Here is a 26,371-nt window from a genome sequence, read left to right as displayed (position 1 = left end):
TGAGCTGGCTTGGTAGTTGAGTCTTCTTCCCTGACATAAGCACCTTATCATTTTGACCAAACACCAAGATGTTTGCTAACTATCAAGAAGGCCAACAATTCAATTCAGTTCAATTCAGTTTTATTTATATAGCACCAAATCACAACAACAGTTGCCTCAAGGCGATCAACATAATCACAAAATATTAACAAGCACACTGGTGACACAGGAAAGAATCAACAAAGAAGACTAATTTATACTGTACAAAAAATGGCTGGGTAGCTATAAATGTTTTAAGCTAACATTAGCACTCACACCACACTCCTCTCCACCAAAACTGGGCATAAAAACGTGGCTTTTTCTCTTCATAATCATGTAGCAGAACAGAAGCCAACCCAGAATGATAAAATATCTGCCCATTAAAGATTAAATCCTGGATTTCAACTGGTAAGAGGGTTCTTCCTGTTAAAAGGGAGTTTTTTGTTCCCACTGTCGCCAAAGTCCTTGCTCATAGGAAGTCATATGATTGTTGGGTTTTTTCTCTGTATGTATTATTGTAGGGTCTACCTTAGAATATAAAGCGCCTTGAAGTGACTGTTGTTGTGATTTGAATTCAATTGAATTGAATTGAAAATAATAACTTTAATACAGCCAACTGTGCTGCTTAGCTTTGCTTGTTTCTATTGACAACTGCTTAGATGGACCAGATATCTAAAATACGCCTGTCAGCAAGTCAGGGGAGGTCCCATGTTTTTAAAAAGTCTGTTGCCGTGCTTTCTTTTTCAGTTACCTTTTTATAAAAACCCAGTTTAAGGTGAAACCTGCAGCTGGTTAACAAGTAAATATGTAATTTTTTTTCAACACAGGCAAACTATTGGATAACAGAAGTAGCTGTAGACAACCTAAGTTCAAAGGTCAGATTTTTGAGTAATATGGTATAAAAATAAATCTAGGGCCACTGCTGTTCCCTTGTTACACATGTGCCATAGTCAGGAAGCTGGCAGGCTTTTACGATGTTTGACAGTTCTGTGCTTGTGGTTGGTGTGTAAAGGAAACCCAGTGACAGATCAGCTCAGTGCAGGCAGCCAGTGTTCCTGAGTTCACTTTGGTCCCCAGTAGCCTGGCCTCTTCCCATCATCTTAACTATTAAAAGGGCCAGCACACCAAAATAATCACCTCTTTCTGAAGTTGAAAAAAAAGATCAGTTGCACAAAATTGAACTACGACAAAAGGAATTAAACTACTTGTGGCGATGAATCCAGTCACCACATAAAACCTTTATTAAGGAAACCAGTTAATGAACAGATACTGTACATACTCACAGAGTGGATTATCGTCGGTGTTACATTTTTATAATGTTAAAAAAAACTACAAAGGTTACTTCTCTGTATTACTTGTAGGCTTCCAAATAATTTCTCTTGCGATGGAAATTTGCATGCAACACACGAAATCCATCATAGTTTTTAAATCAGTCTATAACTCTGATTATATTCCTATAATAGGAGAGTTTGATCTATTAAAAATGAGGCAAGTATATACAGTTACATCCATATGGCAGTGATAGGCAAATAGTAAAAGCACAAAGATGACAGCGTAAAGCTACTTTTAAGTGCTACATTGGACATCTTTCCATCACAATTGATTGTCTTGACACTTGAGCGGCGTTGAGAACTTGTCGTGTCTTATTTGACAGCACTGTCTTTTTCTTTTATTTTCTCTCTGTGAAAAGATGTTCTCCATTTTGAGAAATGGAGGGGAAAAGTCCAGCACGGACACCCCACAGACCCTGTGGTGTTTCAGCAAGTCACATAGCTCCATATCAGTGCTCAGAGAAAAACTTCCATCATTATAACTGCTGGAAAAGGAAAAGATGGAATGCTGTATATGTTTCTCTAAGACTTTGTGTCTTCTTTCCTTTTTTTGTGACAGGGGTTCATAGTTCCCACAAGGTTAGTAGCAGACACATCTATCCATCAAGGACCCAGCAGTACGCCTCTTCTCCTTACACCTGTAGTACTTCCAGACAGTGTCCTTTCACAGTCCTCCATCTATAGCTGGGTGGTTGAAGTAGAGCGCCTAGTCCTCCTGTCTTGACGCCTAGTTGGTGGGGGGTGGCAGTAACGTGGCAGCCTCCCTTGTGATTTTCTCTTGGAGCTTTGTGGCCTGCGAGGGTCTGGGGGGGCTGGTAGTCAGGCCTCCTCGGCTGTGGCATCAATCCCAGCATAGGTGAAGTTCTCAAAGAGAGCCATGTTCACATAAGCCTGAAAACAGATTAAACCTCATGATTAAGAAAGTGAATGCAAGTGAAGTGTCTTACTACAACAACAACAAAAACCCTGTTTTAGCCCACATTTCTAGTTCTGTTTTTTATGCCCAAATAATAACAACAGGATGTTTTTCTCTATTCTTCCCTTTCTACCAACATAATGCAAATGAAGCCTTACCTTCCTGGCCTCCTGCATCCTGTTGAGCTGCAAAGAGATTTGGGAGAAGGGGGGTCTCTCATAGGGCCGATCTCTCCAGCACTGCCTCATTAGCTCATAACTGGAGACAAACATTAACACAGTGATAAATATGGTAAAACCCAGTGCCATAATGGGCTGTGTAATTTGATAATCACTAGCTATAAGATACAGACTACTTACACCTCATCATCACAGTTTTTGGGCTTCTCCATTCTGTAGCCTTGTGGCAGTTTTTCATAAAGCTCAGCACATGTCATCCCACAGTACGGTGTGCCACCTGAAGCACATACACACAGAACGTCATAGAACTTGAATAGGACAACGTGGGACGATGTGTAAAATGTCAATTAAAAACACTCTCACAGACCCGTATTTTATTTAATATTGTCTCATTTTGAATTTGATGGCAACACCACATTTCAAAAATGTTTCAGGGATATATTTATGTATCACTGTGTAGCATCTCCGCTTCTTTAATTAAACAAGAGTCTGTGCACTGAGTAGAGCAGCTTACTGGCTTTTGGGAGAGGGATGTTGTCCCATTCTAGTCTGACATATGATTCTAGCTGCTCAACAGTCCTGGGTCTTCTTGGTCATTTTTTTTCTTGTCACGGTGCACCAAATATTTTGAATCGTTTAAAGGTCTGGACTGACGGCAGCTCAGTTCAGCACCCAAACTCTGTGCTGTTGTAATAGCTGCAGTATGCGGCTTAGGCTTAGCTTGCTGAAATATATAAGGTCTACCTTTAAAAAGATGCTGTCTGGATGAAGCATATGTTGATCTAAAACCTGTATACATCTTTAATTAATGACACCTTTCAAAATGTTTGAAGATCACAGGCATCCAGCATTGAGTTTTGACCTTGTCCACTGTACACAGAGATTTCTCCAGATTTCCTGAAGCTTTTGTCGATGTACTCTATTATGTACTGTAAATCAGCGGTCCCCAACCCCCAGGCCACGGACCAGTACCGGCCCGTGAGTCGTTTGGTACCGCGCTGCGAAAGTTGTGGCTCAGGTGTGAAATGTATGGTTTTCAGGGGTTTTATTGGTTTTTATCGTTTTTATCATTAACTCGGTTTCCCTGGGTTTTTTCCCGTGTGTTATAAATAAATCGTCTTCTTTTGTTACCAGTACTGGTTTTATATTGTTGTATTTATCCGCGACACCTTAGAGCATAGGTGTCAAACTCTGGCCCGCGGGCCAAATTTGGCCCGCAGCCTAATTATATTTGGCCCGCGAAGCCATACCAAATTATTATTAGAGCTGGCCTACTGGTATTATAGAGCTAATATATATATTGTTTAGTATTAAGCTTTGCTTGTTCCATATTCAGTTTTTCAGCAAAACTTGTTTGAGTCCATAAGAAAAGATTCATTCTTATATCTAGAGGAAGATTTTTTTTTTTTCAATAAATATTAACGTCAGCCCGCGACTTTGTTCCAGTTTTGAATTTTGGCCCACTGTGTATTTGAGTTTGACACCCCTGCCTTAGAGGCTGGTGTGTGAAAATATTGTCAGACATAACCCGGTCCGTGGCGCAAAAAAGGTTGGGACTGCTGCTGTAGATTATACATGGTTCAAAGTCTTTGCAATTTTACACTGAGTGCATTATTCTGAAATTGTTCAACAATTTGTAGACACAGATTTTTACATCTTTACTTCTAAGAAACTCTGTCTGTGTAAGGTCTTCTTTTTACACCCAGTCATGTTACAGTCATGTTGCTAATTAAACTAATTAGTTATAAAATATTCCTCCAGTCATGTCTTTGTAGTTCAACTCAAGTTCTAATATTTAATAAAATAGTAAAATGCTACAGCTTAAAAATGTTGATATTTGTTCTATATTCTACTGTGAATAAAAGATGAAATAAAATTTAAAATGACTGCCTTCTGCTTTTATTTAGATTTTACACAATGTCCCGACGTTTTTGCAATTGAGGTCGTAAAATGTTTTCTTGAAAAAATGGCTGCTGTAAAACTGCACATGTGACTTAAATAACATCACCTGAAGACAGAGGTCCTCAGCTTTGACAATCCCTGAATATGAAAACACATTATGAAAGTTCTAAAGAATTCTGAGTCATAACATTGACGCAGGCAGTAGCGGTTTTAGATACGGGCGACACGGGCGGTTGCCTGGGGCAGCATCCCGGGCATCGGCAAAAAAAATAAAAAATAAATGCTCGTACTCATGCTGCCCCGACGTCAGCCAGCGCATACTGGGAATGGCATAGGCACCGATTGGTTTTCTGTCGCCCATTTGTTGGGAGTAAGGGCATCAGAATCAATCAGATTCAATCAGAATACTTTACTAATCCCTAAGGAAATTTTGTGGGTTACAGTTGCTCCAAGAAGAAATGGTAAAAAATAGCAACAGTAACAGACTAAACTCCAAACAATACATTATGTTACAGATTTTACTATTAATTAGTCATTGTCAATTGTTGATTTGTCCAGTTCTCATTGTATGACGAATTATGATGGCTGTTTGGTGGCCGTTTGCATACTATGCATACTCTCCCTCTCTCTCTTCATATGTGTTTGTGTGTGTGTACAACAGTTTTATGTTAATGTACAATCCTTAATATGTTTTGTGTGTGTGTGTGTGTGGGGGGGGGGGGGGGGGGGGGGGGGGGGCAGAGGGAGTGTTCGCCCAGGGCGCCAAACAGGCTAGGACTGCCACTGGACGCAGGTCTATAAGGGGAAGTGTACTGGTTTTGTACTGCCTTTTAAACAGTAACAAAGAGGAAGCATAAACATTATAGTATAAATACAATTGATTATGACTGCAAACTTTATTGTTGACTGTGTGGTTGGTCGTCACGCGTATTTACATGCACATATGTGTTTACACATGTATGCAAATGTAAGTCATCCTGTTTTTCATTTGGTTTTAATTCAGATCATTTATTTTTTTCTTTCCCATAGACCCTAGAAAGAGCAGATGCTTCATTACAAACAGTTTATGGGGATTCAACTTTTGTTAGCCTGTCACAATGTGGCTCTGACATCTGTATTAAAAATATAGAAGTAAATGGTGTAGTTTCTGCACTATATGAGGCTGTATGCTTACCTAAGCTTACAATTTCCCAGAGAAGAACTCCAAAAGACCATCTGTTAGAGAAGATACAAAGATAAGACACAAAGCTTAGTAAAACTGTAACAAAGCTTAAACAATTTAAATACTGGCTCTTGGAAGCATTTTCATGTTTCTTTTTGTCGATCATATCTTTGTTGATTATATCTGGTGCCTTGCAAAGCAGCTAGCTGCAAAAATATACAGATTGTAGATGACAAAAGATTCTGAAAGATTCTGATTATCATGCTTTTACAAGCAATATAGATACCTCTTACTCAAAATGGAAGTATTTAACACAACCACAAACATCAAACAGAATAACAGGAGGATATTTGATTCTTTAATTGTTAAAATGAAGATTGTTTGTAAAATGAACGCAGAAACTTAAGGGGAACCGAGCGTCAGAAAAACAACCTCTTCCCTGCTATCTGATTAGCAAATTTCTCTTCAGAGAAATACCACGGCTTTCATTTGTCACAGAACAGTGTGGTAGATCATATGAGCAGACAAGTGTTGTTCGTGCCGTCAGCCTGTCCGTTTGTTTTGTTCGATTTCTTCCCCGCAGCACGTTTCGCGACGTCTCACATTGTGTCTCTTACAAATGTTTACAACTCTCTGGCCCTCTGAGCAGCATTCACACTTTTCCGTTGGCCATGCTGCACTCTCTGCTGTGTATAAATAGGTTCCAGTTGACATGCCAACATGTCTGTCTGCCTGCTAAGTTGTACCCAGGGCTTCCTGATTGTGCTTATCAGTTGTGCAGCACACTATTATCACTCCACCAGTGACAGACGGATGATTTGTTGTTTTCTGTTGTGAGGCACTTTGTGGCATGTCTAATCAAAACTTTACTAGGAGTAGTAGCAAATAAGGTTTCTGAAGATATTAAATAAGAAATAGAGGGAGGAATTATGATTATAAAGACCTATGTATTGTAATACGGAAACCATGTTTTTCAGGAAGTGTTTGTGAACCACTTTACCAATAGTTCTCATTTCTGAGGAATAATATATCCCAGCATATTAGTAAAAAAAAAATGTAAAAAACTTACACATCACTCTTTGTTGTATAAACACTGTAGTTCAGGGACTCAATGGCCATCCAGCGTACCGGCAGTCTCCCCTGAAAGTGAAGCAACAACAGATTCATGTCAAATCTTGCAGCTTTGGTGTGTTATGGCATGTTTTAATCTTGTTCTGACATCATTTATGTTTGAGTATTAAATAAAAAAGATGAATGCATGAAATGATAATAAGAAAAATAGGGTTTAAACTGTATTATAAAGTGGTGCCACATTACATTATTAAGTCTATTGCCCATTACAGTAAGATGGTAATCTGCTCTACAAACACTGCACGTGCTGGAGTTTACAAACCTAAACATGACTGCCCTCTGCAGGCGCTCTATTATTGTGAAAATTAGTGACTGTCTGAACAGTATTATACCATTAAAAACAACAAAAACAGCTGAAATTATAAAAAAAAAAAAAAAATAACAACCTCTTATCCCCTTGGACTGTTTCATTTGATCAGCTTGATATAATCTTTTTAGCTAACCATATGTGAGTTAATGCAGATCTACAGATACGCTGACAGCCTAAAGATATGGCTTTATGCAGTCACAGACTGCAGCAGCCTGCTGATAAATGTTTTGCTGTACAGCTCCTTTGTCTTCTGCCGTTTTCAGCATGTGAAAGGTGAGAACAACACATGCAATCCACTCTAATAAAAGGAAAAAAAAAAAAGGGGGGGGGGGGGGGGGCAACATCTAACACTGCTTTGTTTTAGTCTCAAGCAACCGGTGCTTTCTGCAAGGCTAAACCAAAACATAACCCCCACCACTCACCATTGTCTTCTTAACATAGACTTCCTCACCACGGGACAGACCGAAATCTGCTATCTTAGCCACAAGATTGTCCCCAACAAGAACATTCCTCGCTGCCAAATCCCTGTGGATGAACTAGGACCAAGAGAGCAGAGGAGGGGAGGGAAGCGGTGTCATGACAAAGATACAGATACAACAATTTTAAGCAAAATTAAAAATGAACCTGTAAACAAATCTGGAAAAAAAAAATCTAGTTTTAGGTCACAACTTCATGCAAAACTGAGACTTTAATCAGATCTAAGATCATTTGTTCAGAAATAAAAAAGCACCATCACCAACAGGCACAAAACAGCAGCTAAGGTTGCTCATCCTTCCTCCTCCTACCTGTTTGTCACTGAGGTAATGCATCCCATTCGCAACATCCACAGCAAACTGCAGCAGCTGCTGGGAGGTGAGGGTGGAAGCAGTACCGTGCTCTTTGGCAAAGGCAGGGTCCGTCTCCAACACCCGACTCTTCCTCAGGAAGTCAAGGAGGTTACCATAGGGGGCGTATTCTATGGCTATGTACAGATAACCTGGAGCAGACAGAGAGACAGATGGACTGATATCTCTGTCAATAAGAAAAGGCCATGCCACCTGCTAATAAACATATTACCTTCCATCTGTGCAAACTGCTATTGGCTCAGACAGACCATTTTAATGAAATTGTATTATTTTTACAACATACTATGACTTTGACCTTGGCTGACTCGCTTGGATTTGCCTGGAAAGAGACCCAGCTACAGCTTGTACTGGGCTTGACCTTCAACTCTTTGGTCTTTGACACAGCAGATGTACACCAGACCTTTTGTAAAATCCTCACAGAACTCAACCAGATGGCTGAAGCTTTGCTAATAGATTACAGCTTCCAGCCAGAGCCAGAGTTCCTACAGGCATTTGTAGTTGTTGGAAGAGTTTCATGTTGATTTCACTAGGACCAGGGACAGTGCCAACACAATTACTAAGTACCATATGTGAAAGGAAAGAATAACGGGTTTATGGGCAGAGTGGTCAAAGAACTGGAACATAATACAATTATTTTACTTGTGAGTTACAAAAGCGTCTGTTAATCAAGCACATGCCATGTTTCTTGCAAAAGAAGAGTTTCTCAATATGGAACGGTGACAGGTCATCTGCTCCAAAACCCCCATCACCTGAAGAATAACCAAGCTCAGTAAGAATGTGAGGTCATGTTAGTATTAGCACATAGCTGGAATAGAGAGAGAGAGACTGCTATGAAAGCTCTGTGGAGAGGCGTGACCTTTTCGTTCAATCGTTATCTTCTACTTTTAAGAGTATATCAAATATCATCTGAATTTATTCCCTCCTCTTGTGTTCAGTAGCTCAGCGGTGAATTCCTTCCGGACACACCTTGTTTTTCTAGTACAGGAGGAGAGCAAATTTGTTCCAGATCTCAGTAAGACGAGATAGGGTGAGAGCTGAAAACGACACCATAATCTCTCCCTTAAAGACATTAAATGCAAAACTGACAAAAAGTCAAGTTTGTGTTTCCTCTTCTAGCCAGCGACTTTTCTTTACAGCTTTCCTTTCAAAGGAAGTGCAGTTACACAGACGGTAGCAATACTTCCTGCCAATTAGCACTTTTTCTTGATGACCATTCGTCGAAATCTTCTTTGATGTTAAAATTTTTACTTGCTCGCTCTCCTCTCTCCCCACTTTCTTGAAACATTCCTCCCTCCTGACCTCTTTTCCCTCGTGCTCACCCCCTCCTTCCTCTGTTGCTCTTTCCATGAAATTAAATGAAGAAAACACTCGAGGTTTTCTTTAAATCTTTTCAAGTATGTGTGCTGCATCTGTGTGCACATGCATGTTCATGATTATTAATCAAGGGTGTAAACAAAGAAGAGATAAGGTCTGCAGAGCTAAGCGCTACTTCGAAGCGAGCGTTTATTTTTTCAAGGTCGACTTGTTTGTAACAAGAGGTGCACAGAGGTGCTTCTCATGTGCTTCCAGTCTTTGATCAAACAGAAGTAATTAAATGATTCAATTTAGAAGACACTGGCGTAAACTGATACTTCGAGGTAGGGATCATGAAGGAAACCTTATACAAATACATTAATGCATGCCACAGCTGTTTGGTTGTTAGGCGCGCGGACAAATCAAACACATGTGATAGCGCAAATGCTTCTGGCAGGCGAAGATTATTTCGTTTGGACACATTCTGGGGTTTTCCAGGTGCAGATGACAGAGAGTCAGATGGGACGGGCGTATCTGTTTGCATCTCAAGTAAGAAGAATTTAACCTGTTCAAGTACAGCGCTGCATATTAAGAAGGAATGAGCTGAATAAGGAATCTGCTGAGGGTACAGTTTGTTGAACACAGGCTTTTGTATAAGATTACATTTAAATCTTGATAAAGATATAAAGATGCTGTATATTAGCACCATATTGTTTACCTATTTCTCTAAAGAAAACCTTCTTTAGGCTATTTGAATCTTTAGAGCGATTCTAGGTGTGTTTTCTGACACATACCAATGTATCTATCACGCAGTTTGGTATATATTCTACAGATGAAATCACACCAACAACCAAACTAGATGGTGTATCTGCTTCCACGAGAAGTGACCAAACATCATCTGCTGAGGAAAGTCATATTGTATGGTTGTTGGGTTTCAGCTGGATTTGTTTAGGGAAACATCAGATTGTTGATGTATAGATTTCTGTAGTATACAGTTTATACAACCTGGTCACTAAACTGTAAGGCAGTCGTATACTTGTGACACTGAAACAGCAGTTTGTTTCACCTGTGAATTACTGTTCCCGAACAGCCAATAGTGCGTCAATGCTCATTACAGCCACTAGATGTTGCTCACTCACCTCTATTTTCACAGGCTCCTATTAAGTTGATGATATTGGGATGCTGGCCTAGTTTACACAGGACCTCCAGCTCTCCTGCAAAGTCTCTGTGGTCATTTTCTGAGGCAAACTCTGCAGGAAGAACAACATGATGGGCATTGTTAAGCAAAGTGCAAGCAAAGCAGTATTTGAAATGAAAATTACACATCAGAATGCCGTACGGTGTCTTAATGTTATGTCTAACGACTATATCTGTATCAGTTTAATGATAAATGTGTGGCTCAGATACCTTTCAGCATCTTGATGGCTGCGCTCATTTTGTTGCCGTCCTTCTTGATCATGGCTTTGATAACCTGTTATTGAAACCACAGTTAGCTCAAGTGTTGCGAAGAGAATGGCAACCACAGGGAACACTGCAACGTTCAGAAAGTCTAAACACCTGGCCAAAGTTTCCCTCTCCAATGACATCTTCAAACTTTATGTTCTCCCACTCAAGGATTGGATAGGTGAGGGGCTCTGGCGTGGGCTTTGGCCTTCGTGTCAGGGTCAGAGTTCCTGAGTTAAACTGCAGAATAGTTTCCTCCCCCTGGAGATATAAACAGTGTATAGTCAGCAAAATAATTTCTCTCAGTGGCTGCAAAGTCAACCGGAATAGAATGAATGCTCACCGATCCAGATTGGTAGGTAAACGTGCGGCGACGGTTCAGCAGCGTCTTCCTGATGAAGAAAAGAGCCAACAGTGCCAACAGTATAGTCACACAGGTGACAGTCACTGAACCCACCACCGCAATTAACAGCTGATAACTGTCAGTGGGCTGGCCAATCACATCCAGGGTGGTAGGGGTAAAGGTTGGAGAAGCTTTTTCTAGCATTGGGAAAAAGACAGAGTGAAAAAAAAGAAGAGGAGAGAAAGAAGATTTAAATACGGGGGAGATAAATATGGAATTTTGGAAACATGGAATCCATGTGTGGGTGGTCTGGTCAACTGGAGGAGCCAACCAAATACAGTAGTGAAGAGGTTGGACATAAGATTATGAGGTCCCATATTTGAGACTTAAAATTTATCAAAAATATCAAACTTAAGAATATAACACAGTCTCATTTGGAACCTTTTGCATGTTGCCGTCTATATTTTACCTTCTATGTGACTTGATCATTATGAGGAGCTTCCTGCTTACCATCCCCCTGTGTCTTTGCCTGAACATAGTTGCTCCACTCTCCTGGCACTTTAGAGAAAGCCCTCACTCTGAATTGGTAGACTGTGCTGCCATTGAGTGCCGTCACATCTTTGGTGGTCTTGTTCCCATCGTCTGTGTCCACCCAAGGGTGGGGGCTCACCTGGCCGACTGGCTGGTACTCTATGATATATTTAATGATACCTCCATTTGGGTCGTCAGGGGGCTGCCACTTCACCTGAATGGCTGACATGGACAGAGGCACGGCCTTGACGTTGAGTGGGGATGATGGACCTTAGATACAGAAACAGAGCTGTTACAATCAATCAAAAATAATCTTTCTTACCACACATTCTGAAATCAAGCAGGTAATCTAATCCAGACACTTCAAGACTGGTTACTTGAGGAACGTTTGACTATTAAGGATTTAAAAGAATCATATGCATAGATTATGGCTTTACATCTATCAGCTGCTATTTCCCCCCCTTCAATTTACACACAACTTCTGGGCAGAGAGAGAGTTGCTAAGTAAAAGGCGAGCTCCAAATACAGCTGAGTGTTTAAACCAAGGCTAAAACCTATAGGGCGCAATATATTGCAATACACTTAATGTTGTGCCACAAGCTGCGAGAAGTGAATGATGAACTGCTTTACATTTTAAAACTTCTTTGCAGCTTTTTTTTCTCTAACCAGCAGGTTTTAGTTACCCTGGCTGTTGATGTGGAAATGGTAGCGTTTGGAGGGCGGGCCCTGGCTGCCACAGTTGATGAGGCGCACCACCACAGTGTAGTCTTGTTGATACTCCAGGTTGTGGAACTTGGTGGAGAGCACATTGAGCAGGGTGTCAACCTCCTGAAGTTTCTCACTGTAACGTGGCGGCCCGAAGAGCTGCACTAAAAAGCCAGTGGCTCTGCCAGCATTAATGGCTTTGCTGCCGGGTAATCGCCAACGTACAGTAACATTGCGGCCTTCCACCGAGCTGCTGTCAATCTCAGGTTGAATTGTGGGCTCTGCAGCAACAGAGAACACAAGATGAGCTGTGGGGACTACGATCTATTGGTACACTTTTTGGTAACACTTTATATATAATATGAAACATTTCACTGTAATTAAATGGACTTCAAATGTATTGTGTTTGAAATTAAATTGTGATTATATTATATTTACCAACAAATACTTAGAGTGAGGTGCACAAGAATAAGGAGGTAATAAGTTGGGATGGATGTTCTATTGTTCAATTTATAAATATATTATATACACACTACTGGTTTAGGAGCACCCCAATTTTTCCACTTATTTATTGCAATTCAAGTCATTCAAGTCCAATGAATATGCCAGAGGTTTGTTTTTTTTTTTAAAAAAGGTAGGGCTACTCAAAACTGAAAAATAATGTACATTTCAGAATTATACTGTAAGGCCTTTTTCAGGGAGCACAAAATGGGATACCAATTTAAAACTGTTCTGCAGCAATGATGGTGGATTAAGCACTGAAAGCTGGTGCTACTAATTCCGCAGAAACTCTGACAGGAAGAGGTGTGGCAGACCCAAAGCCACAACTGAATCAGAGGACAAGTTTCTGAGAGTTAAAAGTTTGTGTGATAGACAGCTCACAGGACAACAGCTTCAAACACAGCTTCATATTGGTCGTAGTAAGCAAGTCTCAGTTTCACTGTGAAGAGAAGACTTCAGGCTGCAGGTTTGACAGGACGAGGAGCAAACCATTGCTAAGACGTGAGAATAAGACAAAGAGGCTTGTCTGGGCCATGAAGCACCGCCATTGGACTATTGAAGACTGGAAGAAGGTATTATGGACTAATGAATCAAAATTTGGGCAGCATGGTGGCTAGCACTGTTGCCTCACAGCAGAGAGTTTGCATGTTCTCCCCATGTATGCGTGGGTTCTCTCCGGGTACTCCAGCTTCCTCCCACAGTCCAAAGACATGCAGTTAGTGGGGTTAGGTTAATTAGAAACACTAAATTGCCCATAGGTGTGAATGTGGGAGTGAATGTGAGTGCGATTGGTTGTCTCTGTCTATGTGTTAGCCCTGCGACAGATTGGCAACCTGTTCAGGGTGTACCCTGCCCTTCACCCTAAGACAGCTGGGATAGGGTCCAGGCCCCCCGTAACCCTGAAAAGGATATGCGGAAGCAAATAGATAGATGGAAGGATGAAATTTAAAATTTTCGGTTCATCACGCAGGATCTTGGTGTGCTATCAAGTAGGCAAAAGGAGGGTTCCACAGTGTGTGGCATCAACTGTCAAACTTAGAGGAGGAAGTGTGATGGTCCAGGGTCGGTGAGTTGTACAGAGTGAGAGGCACCCTGAACCAAAACGGCTACCTACCCGAGTGGTAGGCCATGCAGAATCTATCTGTGCCATGCAGAACAAAGCTGTGTGTGTGTGTGTGTGTGTGTGTGTGTGTGTGTGTGTGTGTGTGTGTGTGTGTGTGTGTGTGTGTGTGTGTGTGTATATGTATATGTATGTTTCAACAGTGAAAAGTTAAAAAAGGAGAACAGTTTATGCACAATCATATTTGTAAATTCAAAGGGAATATTGAATAATAAAACATCTATCATGCAACCAATATAATGAATATTAAATAAAGATGTAAAAAGGCAAGATTAACCCCCTCCATAATATGGCCCGTGCCCTTTACCTCCATACTTACAAGTTAGACGGGGATATATTGTTTTGTGTTGGATTTTTTCACTACAAATGAATTTGAACCCCCTAATTCTAGTGCACCTGCTTTGTAAGTAACATAATTACATTATAATTTCAAATAAAATAATTTAAATTCCATTCCATCACAAGGGAATTAAGCTGAATTAAGTTGCAGATCATATTTTAGTGTTACCCATGTATCCTAATTGATGGATGATTTTCTTGATGTTAATTTGAGTTTTCACAGAAATGGGGTGAGCAGCAGTTAGTTTACAACAGCGCTAGCTTTAAATAGCGCTGTGTTTGTCTGCTTTCCGCCCCTCAGTTATATGGACCTCGTTACTCTGTCCTTTTGTCTGTGATTAACCAGCTCAGAATGCTATATTTTCCCCAAAGGTAGACTTCAAGTCCCTTTATGGCAGTACATTTCAAAATAAAATGGACAAATGGCTAAGATAAATCCAGTATTTGTTGATGCACAGTTTTATTTATTTCATTTTCCATTCCAGTTTTTGACTTAAACATTAATGGAACGTCCTCAGTCCAGCCAGGAGAATCTATTTAGTGTTGCTTTTCCAAAATTTACACTAATGTCAATAGTTTATGTTTGTGCAAGAGACAGGCATAAACTATCATCAACAGATCATTTTAGATCCATTTCACACGCGGACCTCAGACATTGTAAGAGACTCAAGCTTAGTAGAACTACGATTAACTGCACTTCAAAACACTTTTTCATGTTCTTTTTTCTGCACTTGCTCTTTCTAATATGCTCTCTCCCTCTGCCCAGCCTTCACTTAGGAATAAACCTGCTATTGCTTCTTGAATACAGGTTGTTACTGCTTTAAACGGGGTCATGACTTCTAATAGGCTGATAAAAAAATTACACTTTTTAATACCTTCTATGGTATTCCGTTTTTTGTTGTTGTTGTTGTTGTTGTTTTTAAAAGAAACACCCATAAATCATTCCACTTGCATTTTTCTATATTTGCTCTAAACTTGAGTCAGGCATGGGAAAAACACTTCACTATTACACTAACCAGACTTAAAATAATTGAGCTCGCTTAAGTTCTGTGGTCAGGAAAATTGATATTTTTTCCCAGATAAATATACACATGTCCAAAGTTTGTGTGGTCTGTAAAATTTATCTGCAGGTCTCACCAGGACAGTCGGTCTCCATTATGGCTTGCGGCCCCGGGTCCCCCTCTCCTCCTTCCCCAGGACGACTCAGCTGGACACGGACGTAGTAGCGTGTTGAGGGCTCCAGGTTCATAAGTGTGATAGGCTCTTTGTCACTATAAACTGAAAGGAAAATTGACTTAGGATAGGCTGGTGAGCCAAAGTTTTCATTCATTTTTAGAGTAGGATTATTAAGCAGAAACACAGAGTGTCTGAAGTGTTTTAAATAACATTACACACATACACTTCAACACATATGTTTAACATTTGTTGTCTTTAGGTGGGGGAAAAACAGATGTGAACTCAAACTTAACGGAACACGATGTCCAGTCTCTGAGAAGATCTCTTTTGTTTATAGACCCGATTGGGGTGTTTTTTTTAACAAATACAATTTGTTATTTTTTAACTTTTTTAGATTTTCCATTGAGAACAGTTTTTATTTTAAATTTGTGCAATCTGTTGTCCTAATCATGCTTCTTGCTTTAGCTAATACATTATATCTTTGGCTGAACTGAGAGTGTGTTGAAATAACGGAGATTTACGCAATCTTTGTTTTTGTTGCTGCAATGCAATAAAAGAAAAAGTAAAAAAAATAATTATCTGTGATTGCTCTTCTTTCTGATAAAGACTGACTGCATGACTACATGAATATGTTTTTCCCGTATACCTATGATGGAGGACCACAAGTCTTCATTTTTATTCTCCACAGGCTTATAGAGGACTCTGATTGAGATGATGGGGCCATCTCCCACAGAGGTGTACACTGGCATCACCAGCAGCTGCTTGCTTCTCTTTTCCAGCAATTTGGGAGCAGTAATGGGCATCGGGGGCACTGAAAAGAAGCAGGATCTTTTTTTATTATTTTGAAATTCACCTGTCTGTACAGAACTTTAAAATGTCGTAAATCACTCACCTTTAACAGTGAGGGTGAATTCACGCGAGTCCTGGCCTCCATCGGTGGACACCCTGCACTCCCACAAGCCTTCTTGTTCAGCGCTCAGGTTAGGGATATCAAATTCAGCAGTGCTCCTGTTTGAGTCCATGACAGTACGAGAGGCCTGCAAATACATGTGTAACACAGGGAGGCAATGAAATATGCTGCAATATATATATATATTTTTTTTTAGATCCAACTGCTGGGATCATTTTGACTTTTTCCAACACTTTGAGAAAATTCTGGTGGTCAAATTTTCCTTTTCTTTTTTTTTAAACAGTGTGTGTCTATTATCAAGGAAACAGCGGAGAAACAATAACACAGAAACTGAACATATCACTTAAAGGCAAAACATGGTGACTGCTGCACTGTGGAGTGATACAGCCTTATCTGGTTGGGCCATTGTGCTGCTGACTTCCTCAGAACATGACTCGAGCTTGCATTCATCGGGCTTGACATAAAAACAAAGTTTAAACCCCAAATAAAAGTTCTTTCATTCGTTCTATTTTACACTTTCTTTACTTTTTAGAGAGAGACTTTACAAATTTAAAGAAACAGTTGGACTTGTTTGAAGACTCTTCATAAATTTTTTTGCTCGATTACACTAGAACAGGGGGCAGCAACCTTTAACACCCAAAGAGCCATTTGGACCCGGTTTCCACGCAAAAGAAAACACTGGGAACCGCAAATATTTTTTGACATCTAAAATGCAGATAACACTATATATATATATTGTTTTTCAGCTTTATGCTTTGTGTGAACAAAGTTGTGTTGCTTAAGAAATCCATGAAGCGCTACAGAGAAAATTACATTTTATTTATGTATTTAACACATTTTGAACTCTTAAAGAAATATAACAAAAGGAAAGACACCCAGCTGAACTAAAATTCTGCCTGAATATGTATTTTACCTGGTTAATGTGTGTGGCGGGGCGTGGTCTGCAGAGCCGCTCCAGGGGAGGCGGACGCACCTGAGTGGCACCCGCAATCACGCCTCGCTGCCTGTGCAACGTCTGTTGTTGGTATGTGTCTGAAAAGCTACAGCCGGCTGTATGCGTACAGCAACCGTGTGTGAAAAGTGGTCAATAAAGAGATGCTGAAAAGCGTGTTCATGGAAACATCGTCGGGTCTGCCGTGATAGGTTTACAATGGGACTTCTGCTCCTGAACCTCTGCGCACAGCGTCTGGAAATCGACCGGGGCTGTACGAAGTCACTTTCATCTTTACGCAGGACTGTAAGCTGTCATCTGTGAGGCGTGAGCGGTGTTTGTTTTTAACATAATTCACGGTTGAGAATAGCTGCTGACATAAGGTGGCTCCGAAGATCCATAATTGGCCTATCTGGGGTTGAAAGTCTCTATAAATGCACGGCGTTTGGGCGAGCATACCGGCTTCCGCAAGTGCGACGCTTATTTTGAGCGATGAAAAAAATAATATAATTTTATTTTTATATTTCAATATCACAATAATCTTCCAATTTAGAACTACAAGTTAAAAAAGAAACTAATACAATTAATATATAGCTGGCCAGCTATGTCACTTTCTATCACTGAAGCTATCCGGCCCTAATTAATCTTAGCCTGGCTAACCAGGCCTACATTTTTAGTTAATTTTGGTCCTAAATGAATAAATCTTTCCTTATTCAGTATAATCAGAACTGATTATTTCCACTTGCACAGTCCATATTTGGGAGAATGGCACTTTTTGAGGGACTTCAATGCCTTTTTCCAGAATAGAGCAGGCATTAGTAACATCAGATGGCGATGCCTAGGTTGCGGTGGGCTACAAAGCAGCTTGCAGATGTGCAAAAAATGTGGGAAAGCTAATGCTACAGTCACACTACAGGAAAGTTGTTAACCACAACACAAGCCTTGCATCGAGGTCTGTGACCACCCGCAGTCAGTTGCTATCTTCAAAGTGGATTTGGGGTGATAAAATGACACGATAAGACAGAGTCGGTCTGCAGTCAGTCTTTGGGACTAAATGGGTTTGGGTTGCTCTTTATACAGTAAATAACTGTGACAAATTAGCAAAAAAAACAAACCCAAATACGTTACCATCTATTGCAAATCTGCTGCCATCCACTTATGAAGAAATTAATATTAAACAGAAATTCTCATTAACTGCTTACATTTCGTCCAATCAGAATCCACTAACAGTGACGTAGTTGCTGTAGTGATTTAACTGCGAACAGTTTATTTAGGAATATAGCCACAATATAACCATTTAGCAACTAGTTGAGCTGAGTCTCCTATTGCAGGCAAAAAAAATGGTTTGCAAAGTCTTGGCATGCAGTCTGTGTTTACTAATTAGGCAGCAGTTATTTGCAAATGTTCAACAGTCTGTCCAACAGTGATTGCAGTCACTCTGATTCAAACCATGATAGTTTGGAGGCATGGTTCCTCCAACTGGATGACTATTTAGTTGCTGCAACTACTTGTAATCAGCTGCTGAATGGAAAAAAAAATCACTGTAATCACCAAGCAAACACATCATTTTCCTGGTCAACAGAGGTTGCTGTACTGCTTTTACCCTAATGTGACTGAGCCATTAAGCAGCTCAAGCAAGAACTTGGCAAATATCATATAGTAACTTAGATGAATGTGTAGAAGGATATCAGGTGAACCATTAGCTGATATGGGCCGACACGGAGGTCTGCCAAGATATTCAGCCTGAACTAACACTCTTGTATTCAGGCTTACTGTGAGGTTTCCTTGCCGGAGTGCTGCTGGCAACTGCTGGTCTTCCTACCTTAAGTACTGTGCTGTCCAACTTTCGCAACTCAATGCTGTTGTGACTGGGCAGGGGGTTCCCTGTGGCTGAGCAAAGGATCATGGCTTTGGAGTTGAGATTCAACTCCAAATGCCTATCCAAGTCCAAAATCTGAGGAGCCCAGTCTAAAGATGTAGAGAGAGAGACGGGACAGGAAACGAAAAGAAAGGAACAGCAAAAAAAGACAAAAAAGTATGCTTCACTAATGAGCACGGTAAAGAAAGAGATCATAACAGCAGCAACTCTGCTTGTAAAAACATTTATATAAGTACACCCGTTGGTCAAATTTTGAAATCACATCCCCTAGTGGTTGTACTTTTTGTGTGTGATGAAATAGGAAAAATACACTTTTGACAAATTCAGGTGCCAATACAAAGGCTGTGTGACCCTTGGCATTAAAAAAGGTTGCACATTCAAGAGTAACTTGTTCAGTTAGATCATTCATTATGGTTTGTGTGTGGTGTGTGCAACAGTTTTATTAAGTTGCATAGCTGGTCTATATACAATATTTCAAGAAGAATGCAAATAATATTGAAATAGTGAGAAAAAAAAACGTGCATATCACTGTAGCTGTTAAGATACCTACCAGACCTATCACAGTGCTGTCCTCTCCACCCTCTGGGACACTGGCATCCACTGAAACGGCTGCAGACGCCTCCGTTCTGGCATTTGCAGCTAAACTTGCAGTCTGGCCCATACATGCCATTATGGCAGGCTGACAACAGAATAGAAGAAAACAAAACTTCATAGTGTGAGACTCGATAAGGTCATTATTGAAACTCCATTAAAAGAAAATGTCATAAAAAAAAAAGAAAACACATGATCTTATTTAAATTATGTATCATACCATTCTCACAGTGGCTCCCAAACCAGCCACTGGCGCAGGAACAACCATAGGGGTCTGGTAGGCAGAATCGAAGCCCCTTGCAGTTCAACTTGGAACCACATGTCTCCTGGCAGTTTTGACCAAACATTCCTTCTCTGCAGGCTGCAAGTCATCAGAGAAAGAAAAAAATTACAAATCTGTTTGTTTAAATTCCTCATGTTTTGCGGTATCATGCCTTAAAACTCTGAAACTCTTTTTTTCTTGGTTTCACAGTTGCATTAAATGTTTTACTGTACTGCCAAGAACTTCAGAATTTGTAGAATATGCTGTCTTCAGGTATCTCTAGTGACAGATTTAAATTCAGTGTACCTCATGTGTAGTTTTCTATCTATAACTATAACGGAGCTCAACACACAAGACAATGCTGGGTGAACTTCACCAAATAGAAATGAAAAATGATCATGAACAAGTTAGGAAATTTATGTTTGTTCAATTATGTTGAAAAGCCTGTTCATTTGACCTTAAATGGAGCCACGTTTATGAGGAAATGCATTTATGAGTTGAGCAGCAGAGTTGAGTATGTGAGCTGCTCCCCTGTAAAAACTCCTCTCTGCCAATGCCAGAGAAGACCATCCCATCTTGAAGGACAGACCAAACTCTGTCCTTCAAGATGACAGCGCTCACCCGTTCAGAGTGGGCTTTATAAGAGACTCTAGAACTTGTGAGTTGAGAGGATGGAGCTACCCGCCTGCACTCCTGACCTCAATTGAACAGCTGAGAGATCAGCTTGGGTGTGCTGTTAGTGCCAGAGTGACGAGCAGAGCCACACCGGGACTTGGAGATAATACTGGTTGAAGAATGGGATGACATCCCACAGCATGAGGAAGAGGATTTTTCATGGACGCAACTCACGTACTCAACCCTTCTGCTCAACCTTTTCCTTCCAAATGTAAAAAAAAGATTTATATGTTTATATTTTGATGATCTACTAGTTTTCTACCAGTGGTTAATGAGTGAACTCATTTTAGTGTGTGTTTACAATATAACATTTAGTGAGTTCTTTTTTTCTGATTGGTTGATGTATGAAATCAGATGCTTAGTTAAAAGCTAATCTACTTCATTCATGCATAAGTAGTATGAACTAATGCTACATAGTTTCAGCAAACTGATGTGCCTCTTGCTAGATGTGCTTTTAAATATAATAACCCTAACAATAAAGTGCATACAGAAAAACATGTAGCACAAAATAGCTACCGCATACAGATAATGACAGTAATGGAGTCTATGGCTATTTGTGCATTTGAGAGTACGTGACCCAAGGTGCTTTCCAGAATACACAATCTTTTGTTAACCAGTGTCATTTGCACAGAGGCTGATTAGTGATACAAACACCATTAAAACATCCATCACTCTAATGGCTGCTTAACTCGATCAGCCTAACGCGGTTGCCAGTGTTTTTGCTGATTCATTTTTCAACCTTAGGCTCCACAGTCTGTCTGTCTCTTTTTGGTAGTGTTTATGTTAAGGAGTCAGACTGCGAGGCTTTGACTCTGATTGTGCATATTTATACCAAATGTGTAAGTGAGTCAACATAATTCATGTGACTTATTAACACTGCTTTTTCACCTTGCACACCCTTTTTGTATTATCCTCCTCTATCTCCCTTTTTATTGATCTCATTCACAAACAGAAAGTTCTCCTATACAATACTGCAGATGCAGATGTTTGCCTGAGTAGAGTACAAACCTGTCTCACAGTGTGTTCCCATAAATCCTGGAGGGCAGATACAGTCTCCGTTCACTTCATGACACACGCCACCATTAAGACACTCTTGACAATCTCTGATACAGTTAGGACCCCACTTCTGACTGGGGCACCCTGCAAAGAAACACATATTCTTTACTTAGAACAGCACAGAGACTTCAAACAGCTTCGATAGCATTTATATGTATTTTGCCTTTTGTGTGTTTTTTAAGCACATGTGACCTATTTAAATGAAAAAAAGGATACATAGTACAGAATGCATGCTAAATGACAGTAAAATGTGCATCTGGTGGAGACAAAAAAGAAAAAGCCGGCTGCAGGTGGAGGGTGGGGATAGTGTTAATGCTGTAATTTTTCTTTGGGGTACTGAGATAAAGGAAATGACACAAACATATGTGCTGCACATGCCTTGCCAAATAAGATGTGCAGATGTAGCCTATAGTGAATTCACAGTTTAGGGTAGGCTAGTATTTAACAGTAACTTTCCACAAGCTTCCATATAAATAGAAAGATTTTGAGCTGGGGAATCTTGTGCATCTCAATCAGTCAAGCAGAACGTGCACTGAGTCAACCTTAGCATGTCTTGTGTAATTCTTTGTGAGTTCAGCTGCACATCTGAGCCAAAAAATGCTACAAAACCCTTGATTTAATCTGACACCGATTGATTGTGTGTGTTTGTGTGTGTGAGACCCAACAAACCTCTGACAATGAGCCTCATCCAGGCACCGTTGAGAGGGGTGTCTCCAACGTAGCTGGCACTGTAGATACCTTGATTGTCAAGCTTTACATTCTCCACCGTTAGCTCAACAGTTTCATTGAACATGTCAATCCAGTGTGTCATATAATAGTAGTTTCCTGCAAGAAACAAGCGACAACATTAATGTCATTGTTTGAGCCTGCGTTTGCACAAAAATGTCCTTCCTCTGTACCGAGTTGCATACGTTGACTCACCGTTGTACTTCCAGGTCACATCTCTCCTTTGGGGGTTGAGCAAGTGCATAGTGAGGTGAACTGTCTCACCTACATTAGCAAGTAGTGTGAGGGAATTTGGAACGAAATCTGTTGTAAGGAACAAAGAATCTGTTATTGTTTGTTTTGTTTTTTTAATGGCACACCCTTGAAAGTAGTTGCATTTAAACATGTATTTCATGCATAATGGATTTAAGCAATAAAATAAATCTCTCTGAAGAAAGTCTTGTTTTTTGAAGTGCAAACACACCGTTGTCAAGGTTGTTAATCATTGTGATCTTTTCAACTGGGGGAAAGTCCTGAGAAGATTCACAGTAGAAGATGCCAATGTTTTCTAGGCGACTAAAGTCTCTGGCCACAACCATTTTATTTCCGGACTTGTGCATTTTATATTGTGGGACACTGGAGAACATGAGGATTTTGTTGTCCTTCTTAATGTCCAACTTAGCCTGGGCAGAGTTGCGCTCTCCATTGATACAAGAGATGGAGAAGTTCTCGGGTGTTCTGATCATGGCTGCAGAGAACATGGTCAGGTCGATCACAGCATCTGTAAAACAGAGCATTAGTCATTCTCTGATGTAAGGCAGCAGTGTGAGTTTTTTTTAATCATGTGTAACAAACCTTATTTAATTATTCAGAGAGATGGAGAGTTGTCTTTTCAGGGGGGAGACCCATAATTTTTAATCAGCTGTTAAGTGATTCACACAGTGACAGAAAATACATACACTACATCTTTACATATTTTTTTCAATTTGTATTGCTTTTCCCTAGAAATGTACACATTACTAAATTACTCCATTGTCATCTTGGAGCTGTTAAAGTTCTCAGTCGTTAGCAGTGTGGAACTACTGTTTCATTCCAGTTTTGATCAAGTGTCAGATTTGAAGTTCTGCATTAAATTAAAGATGATTGTGTCAAGTTAGTTTCATAAATTTCATAAAACTCGTCTATCAGACACATGGAATAAATATTGAATCTAAGGGAAAAATTGTAACTCTTTTTTTCTGTTAATAACGCCTTGTTTTCATATTGCGTTAAAATGGGGAAGATCAACGAAGATTAACGAAAATACCGATTGGGGTTTGGGTTCAAACATAAACGCCTCTTGAAGTGATTCATTAACAAAAGTGCCAAATCCAATAACATGAGTTTGCCCAGCATTCCTTCTCCCTGGTATGTGAGCCCCAAATCCACAGAACAATGGAAGGAAACATGGATGAGCTCCTTATTCCCTGAGGGTACATAGATCTACGCGCTGTGCTGACAATCGCTCTCAGGCAATCGAAAAAAAAAAAAGCTTAAAAACTATAAGTGGATGAAGGTTGCGTTATCTCTGTACAACTTGGACGTTAGTTCTTTCATTCCCCCCCCCCCCCCCCCCCCCCCCCCACACACACACACCGTTAATATAAGATTTCTCGAAAATGTTGCTCCATCTGTAAGCTACTCGCTACTCAGACAGGTTTTGAAATAGTTTCACTCTTACCTGATAAAGTAAAGAAGCACAACGCAAACACCCACAGAATCATCTTGGTATTTGTAATCCTCATTGGGGAAAGCTGGAAATCAACTGCCGGCGTGTGATTCTTTTCAGGGTGAGCTCTGCATCCAAAACGGTGACGCTGCGTCACGACGGTGCGCTTTTTTACGCATAACTCGTCGAAGCCTCCAATTCTCCCGTTCAGTTTGTAAAATCTCGTCGGTAACCAGCTGGTTTTAGGAGTTCACTCTACTGTCACTCTAAGCAGAGAGTGTAACTTTTGGTGAAGCTCAGCTTTCTCTGGGTGGGAAAGGAAGGAAGAGCGTCACCAGACAGCGGAGGACTGCTGGCGCTCCAGAACTCCCCGATCCACGATTAGTGTATATATGACTTCAAACTTTGTCACTTTTTGTTCCAATACAATGCTGAACGTTAAGCACTCGTCTAATTGCTTTTGCATACACTGAACATCATGTTTTAGAAGTAGAACAGCTGTTCTGTGCACGATGGATTTAGGATGAAACTTTTTTAGGTTTCATCAACAACAACAAAAACATGAAATATCAGCTATTTAGCATTTTAAAATATACACTGTTTGAGGAGTTATGATTGCATTTTATTAAAATATATTGACTTCTATACCCTGCACTTCCCAAACATCTTCCAATGCGGACATTGTACCTAATTGCTGCCCTTGCGCAGATACCAAATACTTCGGCAGCCAAAATCACGTTTTGCCAAATGCAACAGCTTTGTTCTTTCACTTCAATGAGTAGCGCACAATCCCTGCAGCTTTTATGGCCAGTCAGTCTCTTTCCTTCACAATCATTCAGCCTCAGGAAATGATGAACAATATGCTTGTTGTGTCTATTCAGATCCCAACTTTTTAAAAGTGCTCTCACTTTGCTATGTCCATTTGGAAAAAAACTGAACACGCCTTTTCTAATTCTCTCCACAAAAACTGTCGGACTTGTGTAGTGTTTTTTTTCCCTTGCAACTTCAGACAACCTGACACAACTTCTTATTGTTTGAGATTTCCTGTTTTCAATTTCGGGAGCACACACAGGCTGTTTTAGACTGCAAGGAACATTCTATTGTATTACCCAAAAAAACAAAACAAAGGCTGCAATTTTATAAGCTTTGTAAAGTGTTGATACTTAATGGATAAATAAAACGATATCCAATGGTCAAAATACTATCCAGAATAAAGAGATGTGGTGTTGATTCAAGTTGGGGGGAATCAAAAGTTGAAATGGTTACACACAGGTTCAAACTATTTTGGCTACACATTACAGTGATTCCATTTGGGCCTTGTGGCAAACAAAAGGCCGTGAAGTTCACACTTGGCTGTGGGAGGCATGGTCCTGTTTTGCACAGAAATCAGAACTTCTTATTTCCTCTTATTTCCCCTGCATGTGCTTCAGAATAAGGAAGAGCAGTGATAGTGAAATGTCACGTGAACAGGCTCTTACTGCTGTGGAAGACAAACAGTAAAGTTTACAGTAGAGCAATGTGCGACAAAGTGTACCCTTAAACTAGTTGTGCACACCCTTGTGAGCCTTTTTTCATTCGTTTACTCTTCACATATTTATTTTGCAGAGTCTTGCAAACTATGTCACTGCAGTTGAGAGAAACAACTGAGGAAGGCGTGCAGAAAGGAAGACGTTCAAGGACATAAAAAAGTTCCGTATTGCAGACACAGCTTGGTGGAGCCACTATAGGAAGCCAGAAGGGAAAAGACCAAAGGCTAGGTCAACACAGATGCCTCAGTGTGCAGTGTGTGTGTTTTGATATCTGTGCACAGATATGCTTTATATATCCATTTATGATGGAACACTGGAGTGAATCAACCCTCTATTGAATGCATATGCAGTGCAACTGCATGTGTGAACAGAATACTGTTTGTTTGTACATAAAAATGAAGGAAATGCAGTATGGTAAGCATGCAGAACTGCAGCCATTCATCTTTGCTCACCCAACACAAGCCATTGTATCCTCTAGTTTTTGTTGTTCCACAGTAATTATGAACTGTGGAACAACAAAGCCACTCGCTTAATGACACTACCAGACAAAGACACGGCTCAGTGGGTCTTCTGTCCAGGTTCAAAATAACAATATTACCAACAGCGCGACAAACAATAGCATGTCTTCGTGCACTGTTGTGTGCAGCAAGTAACAGAGAATGTGATGTTTCTTAACCATATATACTGTGCCGACTTGTAATTGTGTGTGAATCACTTAAAAAAATTAAAGAAAAGTGTGCAATGTTTGAACTGCTGTATCTAAAACTCATGTTATCGTGAGCTTTAATATTTACGTTATTTATTGTAGTTGGAGGGAAAATGGTGTCAAGTGGTAAATTCATGGCAGCGCGCTACTCGACATCTCTTAGAGGTTTCTGAC

General features: G+C 40.2%; 1 protein-coding gene across 2 annotated transcripts; it reads right to left on the bottom strand.

The window, feature by feature from the left end:
• Positions 1–112: 112 nt before the first annotated feature.
• Positions 113–24,286, bottom strand: tie1 (tyrosine kinase with immunoglobulin-like and EGF-like domains 1). 2 transcript variants are annotated; one of them, XM_085386460.1, is made up of 24 exons: positions 23,975–24,286; positions 22,739–23,035; positions 22,471–22,578; positions 22,219–22,374; positions 21,502–21,633; positions 19,777–19,917; positions 19,516–19,644; positions 18,909–19,054; positions 16,138–16,282; positions 15,892–16,056; positions 15,207–15,347; positions 12,088–12,390; positions 11,384–11,674; positions 10,874–11,070; positions 10,645–10,791; positions 10,495–10,558; positions 10,227–10,337; positions 7,735–7,925; positions 7,372–7,485; positions 6,578–6,648; positions 5,521–5,561; positions 2,625–2,721; positions 2,424–2,523; positions 114–2,240 (listed from the first exon to the last, which is right to left on the bottom strand). In XM_085386460.1, exons 1-24 carry the CDS (start codon positions 24,036–24,038, stop codon positions 2,169–2,171), a joined length of 3,423 nt encoding a protein of 1,140 aa, XP_085242586.1. In that variant the 5' UTR covers positions 24,039–24,286; the 3' UTR covers positions 114–2,168. The 2 variants fall into 2 exon arrangements, with proteins under 2 accessions (XP_085242587.1, XP_085242586.1); XM_085386461.1 differs by lacking the exon at positions 12,088–12,390 and having other exon boundaries at positions 113–2,240.
• Between the last annotated feature and the right edge of the window lie 2,085 nt (positions 24,287–26,371).

The sequence above is a fragment of the Rhamphochromis longiceps genome, linkage group LG17 (assembly GCF_057381845.1).
Source record: "Rhamphochromis longiceps isolate RC_006_pf linkage group LG17, R_longiceps_female_GT1.1, whole genome shotgun sequence".
NCBI lineage: Eukaryota > Metazoa > Chordata > Actinopteri > Cichliformes > Cichlidae > Rhamphochromis > Rhamphochromis longiceps.
Note: the sequence above shows the minus strand (reverse complement) of the source record. Positions and strands in the feature narration are given on the sequence as shown.